This window comes from Glycine soja, chromosome 16 (genome assembly GCF_004193775.1).
Source record: "Glycine soja cultivar W05 chromosome 16, ASM419377v2, whole genome shotgun sequence".
Lineage (NCBI taxonomy): Eukaryota > Viridiplantae > Streptophyta > Magnoliopsida > Fabales > Fabaceae > Glycine > Glycine soja.
In genome coordinates, this window is record NC_041017.1 from 10,385,737 (window position 1) to 10,396,332 (window position 10,596).

The 10,596-nt window shown below is 34.8% G+C and overlaps 1 protein-coding gene across 1 annotated transcript; it reads left to right on the forward strand.

Annotated features, from left to right (window-relative positions):
- The first annotated feature begins 549 nt into the window (after positions 1–549).
- Positions 550–3,354, forward strand: LOC114389037. The gene is made up of 4 exons (XM_028349626.1): positions 550–686; positions 802–1,085; positions 1,184–1,325; positions 2,253–3,354. Exons 2-4 carry the CDS (start codon positions 970–972, stop codon positions 3,006–3,008), a joined length of 1,014 nt encoding a protein of 337 aa, XP_028205427.1. The 5' UTR covers positions 550–686; positions 802–969; the 3' UTR covers positions 3,009–3,354.
- The last annotated feature ends 7,242 nt before the right edge of the window (positions 3,355–10,596 follow it).

Sequence of the window (10,596 nt, forward strand, 5' to 3'; positions counted from 1 at the left end):
TATATATAATATAATTTTATTATTTCATTCCACTTTCTGCACTACTTATTTTCTTAACAGCACTATGCATTACTGTGTATAAAGAGATACTCACAGCCATGGATCATCACCAACAAGCATGATATCCCCTTCATTATCAATGAAGACAATTTCCCACTTATTCCTAAGTTGAAGTTGTCCCTTTATGTCAAACATCTTCTCTAATTAGTGTGTTTTAAATCTAACATGAAAAATACTGGCGCTCAAGAAGTAGTAGGTAGTGGTAGACATGGAATGCAGTTTAGACTATACATTTTGTTTCTTCATGTTCTTCATTTACCACTTTTTAGAAATGGTCAGGGTGGAAACTCTAAATCATCTATTTTTCTTCATTTACCACTATTATCACATTGTGGATATTCTAGAAGCTCAGTCCATATGTCAATCATTGTCATATGGCCAGTCATTGAATAAGGAGGCCCTAGTAATTATTTAGATATCCAATGTGTAAAAAGATAGAATGTCTTTCTGCTTAATTATCTTACATTTATAGTTGTGTGTAATTTTTTGTGCTTGCATTTTAAATTTTCTGTGAATATGACTTATTCAACTATTTAATTCTTATTAATATTTGTCTTTAGGAGTCAAGTTGAAAATCACGATGGCAGTCTTTGGTTAGGGAGGAAAATGAGTTTCTCAATATTCAGGTCTAGATCACACTTGTTTGTACTCTTATTTTTTTTAAAAAAAAAAATTTATTCAACTTACTAGTCCATTTGTCTGTCACATTCTCTCTGACTTGATATGTTTTATCTACGACAGGCTATACAAAACCAACCTTTGGGTTGGGGAGGGTATGCTCTAAAATGCAAACTTCAAAACCTAAAACATAGACTAAAATCCTGGAGTAGAGATATCTGTGGAGATCTAGGCAGCAAGGTGAAGCAAACTCAGAATAGGTCACTGCAAGGAAGGCATAGTATTTTTTATATGTACGGAAGACTTAATGCCCCACGACACTTTGGGAATGATAATAGAAATTATTTGCCATCATCTGTGTTTATGGAACAAACACCTTATGAAATCAGTGCTCATGGCTCTTCAAGGTAAAGAAAAGAAAACTAGCCAGTGGGGAAATTAACTATAACGCATGTATTAAAACATGGATAAAATTTTGATATATCTTTAATGTTATTCTGTGTAGATTACACCCGACAGCACTCTTCAATAGTAAAATGATGATAAGATCAAGTTCAGGGTGGGACAAAGATTTATATAATTGTCAGTCGTATCAACGTAGTTTCTGCAGTCCTAACCTCACTGGGCACGCGAAGTTTGATGCTGAGGTAATAAAACTGCTACATTACTCACATTTTTACCTGCCAATTCATATTATTTGATTTGCTTAATTATGAGAATTGAAAATAGGTAAATTAAAGGAGAAATAACAATGATACAAATAAAAGAGAAATAAAGTATATTATTTAGATTAATAGAAATAGGGAGGGGGAGTAGAGAAATTTCTCTCTACTTATTTTGATGAGTGAAAAAGAAAATCAAATAACATAATTTTTTTTAATTTTTTATATAATAATAAAAACTAAAAAATAAAAATGAAATAGAGATTAATTATTCTGCTCCATTTCATTCCAATTTGGGGAAAAAAGTGTTTTCTAGTAGATCTCATGAAAATAACTTCACTTCTATCTATTTTTTTTCTCCCAATCAAATGGGGTTAGAGTTTATATTCCCCATAACATTGATTTATAATTTTAAAATGGGAAAGGAGAATTAAGTCCCTTTAATTTTATTTTTTTCAAATAGACAGCCTCAACTTTAATTTTGTCTTAATTAATACTTAAATTATACTTTTTCTTTCAAATAGACAACATGAACTTTAAAATTATTATGATTGATATTTAAACTTTAACTTTTTCATAAATAGGCACCTTGAACTTTAATTGCATTTCAATTAATCTTTAAAACTTATCTTTTTACTAATATTTTTTTTATCTTAAATGTTAATTAACCATTTTTTTGTTACAACTCATTTTCATATTTAAAATGTAATAAAGAATATAAATTTAAAAGATATGTATAAAAAGGGAAAATAATAACATAAAAAAGTATTATTTGATTTTTTTAATTTTTAATTTTATTAAATTTTAATGTTTGATCAAATCTTATTTTGGGAAGACTCTTGGGTGGGTGATGGCTCTGTTCTTAGAGAAAAATACCCAGATTTATATGAGGTATCTTCTCAAAAACTTCAGACAGTGGCAAGCATGGGGATTTTTGGAGAAAATGGCTGGGAGTGGAAATTTTCTTGGAGAAGACATCTTTTTGATAGTGAATTGGGGGAAGCCACAGCTTTTATCGACCAGACCTCAGCTATAAGTCCTGTTGCAGACTTGAAGGATGACTGGGTGTGGGGAGCTCAACCAACGGAAATGTTCTCTACAAATTCTGCTTACAACTGTCTCAGATCTGAGCAGCCTCTCCATCAGCCAAACAGTGGCTTTAGACAGCTATGGGAAATCAAAATCCCCCCTGCAGCTTTATCCTTTGCCTGGAGATTACTCTGGGATAGGCTTCCTTCTAAGGATAATTTAATCAGTAGACAGATTGTCCTCCAAAATGATCTATGCCCTTTCTGCCAAAGCCAAGTGGAATCTGCTTCTCACCTTTTCTTCACTTGTTATAAAGTTATGCCATTATGGTGGGAATTCAACTCATGGGTGAAGGAAGATAGAGTTTTGCACAGCAAGCCTATGGACAACTTTCTTCAGCATTGTTCATTGGCTGGATCGAGGAATTCTAACAGAAGGAGGAAGATTTGGTGGATTGCAGCTACCAAATCCATTTGGAGCCTTAGAAACGACATGGTTTTCAACAACCAGTCTTTTGACATATCTAAATTGATGGACAGATCTATTTATCTCACTTGGTCTTGGTTGAGGGGATGGGAAAAGGATTTTACTGTTCCTTTTCACCAATGGTCCTCTTATATGTCTTTGTCATTCATTTAATGTGTCATTTGTAGGGATGGGTTTTATTGATTTTGGTGGCTGTTGGTTATTTTTCTGTGTTTTAGGGGATGCTACCCTTTGTTTTCCTGTAGTACCTCTGGTACTATGCTTCTTATATATATAATATTATTTTTGGCTGTTCAAAAAAAAAAAAGAGAAGCAGAGGCTCATGAGACAGCAATTATGCTGGCAAAGGAGAATGATGAACTCAAGATGAAACTTAAAGCCTTGATTGAGGATAATAGTAAACTAATTGAATTGTATGAACAAGCTGCTGCTGAGAACAATAATAGAAATGTTAATAAAGGGGAGGATGGTCAAGAAATTGGTTCCAAGATTGACAATGGTTTTTGTAGGGTGGTTTTTGTTTCATGTTTTACAGGTCTACTATGTATCTTGTAGTACCTGTGGTACTTTTTTAAACAATATATATATATATATATATATATATATATATATATATATATATATATATATATATATATATATATTTGCTTTCCAAAAAAAACAAATTATATCAATGAAGAGTAAATTACAGTAAATGTCACGGAAATTCCCCCTGATATCCCTGTTTTTTCTACTCGTACACTAACCCTATTAATTATTTGCAAAACATGACACTAATATCCTTGTACATTACACTATACCATTAATTGATTGAAAATCATTACACCATGTACCCTTGTAAGAAAGCAGCTGTAAACGTTAAAAAACCAAGGGTTTTGTGCAATATCAAAAACTTTTAAGGGGAGTTAGTGCAATTTAATGTTATATAAAATGTAAACAATTTGAATTCAAAACAAAAGACGCGTCATTTCACAGACAAATTGTTCCAATGAATCAGAACGCCTTGCCACTTTCTTGGCTTCAACTCTTTTAAGTCAATTTATGAGAACACACTCATTGATTGTGCAGGTATTGTTATTTCAGTATTTAGAAACTTAATGACAGAAATGACAGTTAACAGTTACAAAGTAGGAAACATATCATAACAGGGGAGTTCATGTCCACCTCAAATGCAATAAACAATGAAACTATAACTGATAGAACGAACGCAGGCAGAAGGTACCTTAGATTGAACAACACACGATGCTGGCCTCTGTGTTCTGCTGGCAGGAATGACGACCTGCGATTAAATTAGGGGTCTTTGGTCTGGTCATTTGACAGATAGTATAGATTAGGGTTTATAGTTTTTAAGATGTAAATATAAATATATATATATATAACTATTAATTTAATCAAGGGACGAAATTAAGGTTTAAGGATGAGAACCTGCAGAAAATCACGGTGCTGCGTGTGACTTAGCGAGTTAGGGTGTTGCAACTGGAGGATAAAAAGCACAAATTGAGGACCAGAGAGAGCTCAGAGCTGTTCCAATGTTGTTGAAGACAAGATGTTTAGAAATTTTTTTGTTTTAATTTAGATCATTAAAATTCAAAAAGGGGTAAAAAATAATAGAAAAAACATTGTGGCAAATTATAGCCGCCAATAAATGCTAAGACCAAATAAACCACAACTGTATGCTTTGTGACGTTTATAGCCAATCAGTATTTTAATTTTTAAACCGCCGCAATGTATATATTGTGTTGGGATAAAACACAACAATCCATTTTATCCCACAAAATAATGGCCATACCATAAAAAAAACAGAAACAACTATTTATCACTTTATCTTTATCATGAAAATTTAATTGATTTTTTTCACCATCAATCTAATCCAAACACACTAGTAAGTTGAATTCCAAAGAATTCCTATGGGGGGGAAAACCAGATAGTAGGAAGATTGCTTGGATTTCTTGGAGCCAGTGCTGCTCTCCTAAGCATATGGGAGGGTTGGGGATTAGAGATCTTCCAAGTCTTAACAAGGCTCTGTTGTTCAAATGGAAGTGGCTGATGTTCCACCAACCAGACCAGCTTTGGACCAGAATTCTGATCTCTATGTACAATGGCTGGAGGGGATTGGAGTATGGTCCTCGAAAGCAGTATTTCTCTACTTGGTGGGCTGATTTAAGGGCCATCTTTCAACAGCAAAATGTGGTCAGTGCTGATAATCAAATCAGGTGGAAGCTGGGGAGAGGTGACAAATTCCTCTTTTGGGAAGATCCTTGGGGTGATGAAGGAGTTCCTCTAAAGGATCAATTCCATGAGTTATTCAGTATTTCTTCCCAAAGAGATTTAAGGGTGGCAAAGGTGGGATCCTAGACAGAGAATGGATGGGTCTGGAATATGGTTTGGAGAAGACACTTGTTTGATAATGAGGTGCAGCTAGCCTCTATTTTCATTGATCACATCCACCAAATCAGAGTTAACAACAATCTCAATGATACCTGGGTTTGGGGAGCTGAATCCTCTGGGATTTTGTCAACTAAATTTGGTTATCAAGTTATTAAATCTGAGATGGTACATTCAAGGTCTGTACCTGGGATTCAAGAAACTTTGGGAGATCAAACTTCCTCCTAAAGCCCTTTCTTTTGTTTGGAGGTTATTATGGGACAGACTTCCCACGAAGGACAACTTGATCAAGAGGCAGATTCAGGTAGATAATGATTTATGTCCCTTCTGTCACAATCAACCCGAATCCGCATCCCATCTATTTTTCACCTGTGGCAAAACTATGGCTATATGGTGGGAATACCTTTCTTGGGTAAAGGAAGACAAGGTGTTTCACTGTAGGCCTTTGGATAATTTTATCCAGCACTACTCCTCAGCAACTTCAAAGGTTTCTAACACAAGAAGGACAATGTGGTGGATAGCAGCTACAGTATAAATTTGGAGGCTCAGAAATGCTATCATTTTTCAGAATCAAACTTTTGATCTCAATAGGCTGACAGATAGCACTTTATGCTAACTAGGATTCTAAATTTTGGGGAACTATTCAAGATTACGAATTTTATGTTATTCCTGGAGTGGATATTACTGTCCTACTTTTCTCTATTTAAGACAACAACCTTATTTCTTAAGGATTGAATTTTGATTTGACTTTAAATGCAGGACCTATCAAACTTTTACAATGGGTTTGGTATACATGAATGAAAATGGATGAAAGTGTGAGGAATGAAAAGAGATGAAAGAGAGTAATGTATACTATTCTCTGAGTGGCTGTCATTTGTTTCTAAAAGGAAACAGCATACTGACTCAATAATTATAATATAAACACAAAAAACAAAAAAAAACATTTGCATTTGGATATACTTATTAGTATAAATATGATAATCTGCTCCTAAATACACCATAATGATCTGATATCCTACTGTGGGTCGTGTTGAAACATTAAAATAGGATCTAAGTCAAAATGATTTTACAAAAAGAATCCCTTTGCAGAGGGAGCCACAAATTGTAACGCAGCAACTACAGAATCTACAGAAACACCAAAGATACACCAACTTACCAACCAATAACACCCCATAAGAATTTTTTTTTTAATCATTTGTAAACGCACAATCAAAATTAATAATCAAAAAGTACCTTGTGCCAGCAATAGATGCAGAAGGTGGTTCAGTCCTTATGGTCTTCAATTTAACCTTGTTGAGTAAGTCTTCCAATTGATCTAAGTTCCTCTGAAAAATGTAACAAAAATAATTCAAACCCAAAGTACACAACGCAAATAATTATCCAACTCGAATAGCAGTTATTGGACTCTTAGTTTGAGAAAAAGCTTAATTACTCCAATTTGCTGACTATGTAAATGAGTGAAAAACCTATATACATTGTTGATCCGATAACCAAGTAACACATGTTTCCACAAAGAAAATAAAAGCGAAGCTAACGTTTTCTGACTAAGTAGAGAAATGCCAAAACAACACATAAAAAATGGAAATACTTATAAAATCAATGATTTTAAACTGCATTAACTGCACTTTTACATGTAAACAAGAAAAAGAAAAAGAAAAAACACATGGTCAACAAAAAAAAAAACAAAAAACAGGTTAGGATGTTACCTCTTATAATCTAACCACGTTCGGATGCTTCAGCAGCTTCAAGGTGGATATTTCCCTCTTTATCTGCTATGAAAAAATGAAGATGAGAAAACTGATCTTATGTATTAATTTGAATCATAAATTATAAGCAAAGAGAGGTAAAGAAACAAACAAACATAAATTTTGCACAAAAATTGCCAAACAAAACCCAATTACACTGTAAGAGTTTTTAACACCCAAATTTCCAGAACATTTTGGCACATTTGATTCATGCTTCTCATTTGATTCATGCTTCGCATATGTAATAATGGAAGAAAATAATCGAAACCACAATTGCATATGTAATAAATCCAACAACCTATGCTCGAAGTGCACCAATCCAGATAACAAAAACGCGAAACCAAAACAACCAACAACATCAACTTCGTTAGTACTCTGACTTAACTAAACCCTTTGGCCTTCAAATCCTTTTCGCATATTCAACGATGACATTGTTAGGGCAACTCAAGAAGTCGATAATCACATTTTAAAAGTCTTATATTATGAAACAAGAACTAAAAAACTTATATTATGAAACAAGAACTCAAAAACTTCGACATGCTTACCTTCACACAAGCAAGGTCACGACACCACTCCAAAGGGCACGAGATCGGATATGTGGTGGTGGTCAGAACAATGGCTAGGGTTTTTGTTCTTGGTGGTCGAAAAGGCAATGTCACGGTGGGCACGACGGAGTCGTCGCTGGGATGACTTCAGGCAACAGAGCGCATGCGCATTAGGGTTTTGGTATAGCTTTTTCGAGGACGTGAAAGTGTTGAATCATCGTGAAACAAGGAGTATTTAAAGAACAAAATTAAAGACGGTGCACACGTAACACCGTCTTTGTCTCTGACCACAACTACGACGGTGTCTTCAAACACACCGTCTTAGATTAGTTCCACCAAAGCTACAAACGCGGCGTTTAAGTGAAACGTCGTCGTATACGAAAGGCGCCGTATATAAAACTTATATATTTACGGAAATGCCACCGTGTGCATTACTACGTCGGGTAATGTATGACCGACGTAGAATGTGCGTCGTAAAATACAATATTTCTAGTAGTGCGCTTATCAAGTTTTATACAGACTCAAATTACAAATTACATCTTAATATATATATTGCCTCAAATTAATAGAGTTGAAACAAAACTTCCAATTGAAATGAAATTCTTTTAGTATTCATACGTTAAATGCGCTTTTATATTAGAATATAAAGTTAATTTTCTGACTGTAACTATTTGAGCTTTATTTTTTTAAAATTAATTAATTCAAATAAAATATAGTGATACAAAAATTATGTATCTCACCCTTTCACGATGGTACGCGAAATTAATGTTTTTTTTTCCAGATCTGATTAATTTTAAGATACAGGTAAAAGAAATATCAATTACTTATTTCAATTATATAAAAATGTGCACTTTTTATGGTATTGCGGCAAACTACCAAACACACAGACCAACAAACCCCATACCAAAATGAGTGATGCCACATAAAGTCATGCACATCATTCAAAGGATACCAGGTGAAAGTCTTCTGCTTTAATAGTTTCTCAAGTTCAGTTAATCCATCTCCATCGGAACAGTTAATTTGGACACTAATTTCACCTACTACTTGCTTGCTAGGGGATTCATTTGCAATTTGTTCCTCCTCAAATAGCAAACAAAAAAATGACAATGACAATCACAATATAATAATAATAACAGAAATCAATATCAATAAACTTGGCATAACAAAGGAGAATCAAAATACTAGTAACAACCTTAATCAACAAGGAGTGAATTTATCCAACCAAACAAGGAACTGAAAACCCCTGCATCAAAATACTATGTTCAAAGACAGTCCACTTTGTGTAGTTCTAAAGCTAGAATGGAAACCCCTGCATCCAAGTACACCTCCTCCTACATCAGCAAAATTCTTGGGATCATTGTGGGCAAATCATGAGGCATGAAACATAAAAATCTAATAAACCAATAATACCACTTACAATTTCCAACCCAATTGATTGCTATATTGTATGAAATTGGTACTTCTTGGCAATCCAGAAAACACTTGGATTAGATCTGTAAGTTTAAAGAGGTTCATAAACACTGATTTGAGTCGATTATTAACATATGCAATCAACACTAGTAAGATTAATTCACAGTTAAAAAAAACTGTAAGTGACAGAAAAAAGAAAAAAAACAATTTTGGTGTTGTTCATCTATTAGAATAGGAGTTTCACACTGTATAGTAAAGATTTGTATTAAATATCAATATAGATTATTAGGCAAAACTCCAATTTTGATTTGAGAACAGAACCAATGAGAAAAAACGAGAGAAAACAAAGCAGCAATCCAATTGGACAATCCTAATCATTTAAGGCCACTCACCATACCATTTTGTGTAACCAAGATAAATAATGCTTGAACAAAGAGAAGATATCGCATTGAAACAAATAAAAGAAAAAAGAAAGAGACTAAGATTCTATTAACAAGTTCCTTAAGTCCATGACATAAAAAATCAATAAATAGAAAGTTTTTATTGGTAACCATGGTGGGAATGCATCAGTAACAATAAAAGCCATACATTCCAATAAAAAATTTCCACTGTTTTAACTTCATTTTTTCCCTTCTTCTTCTTATCATAAACTGATTTCAATTTTCAGTTTTTTCACGCAAATTCAAATCCAACAAACTGAAAAAACCACAGATCAAGGCAGCAGATCGAACATGAACGACTTTGACGATGGTCTTGGTGACGGCAGCGGCGACACGTTCGATGTAGTGGCATCGGACCACGATGCGGTTGAATAGCTCCTCGCCCTCGTAGAGCTCCATGACGAGATGCACGCCATTTTCGTCTAGTAGGTATCCTTCAAGGTCACGATGTTTGGATGTTGCGACAAGTGGCGCATGATCTCCACCTCCCTCCTCACGTCGTCGATGTCTATCGCCGTCCGAAGCTTCTTCTTCAAGATCAACTTGCACGCCAGCTCCTCCCCATCTCCTTTTCCATACAGAGGTAGGTTATCCCAAACTCGTTGCGGCCCAGCTCGTAGTGGGCCTCGATCTTGCGGCCCATCGAGGACTTCAAAACGGTGAGCTTTGACTCGTGCCGTTACACGACTAGCCACCTCATGGGTGGCGCTTGGACTAAAAGGAGCTCGCGTTCATTCACGAGGCGCATAAGGTGCAGGCGAGCAGGGTGATGCTAGAGGAGGTGGAGAGCTTTGGATTGGATTGGGAAAAGGGAAGAGGAGAGAAGAAGAAAGACCTGAGCGAGCGACAAGAAGAGGAACACGAATGCGAAATTTGTGAAATATGAACGGGCGCGCAGTATAAATTTTAAAAAATTATTCAAAGACGGTCATTATAATAAGTGTCTTTGTATCACCATATCTTTAAGACATTCTTAATACAACTGTCATTATACCAGCCTGCTTGCTTATTAAACTTTGTAAAAATTACAATAATGCCACCGCTACTATTTCTACGACGTGTTGCATTTAACCGTCGTAATTGCGGTGTCGTAAAATGGCATTATTGTAGTAGTGGTTATTCCCATAACATAAGCAAGCACTAGGTAACTTCTTTTGTCTAATGACATCATGCTTATTTTATACACACACACACACACACACACACATATTTATAC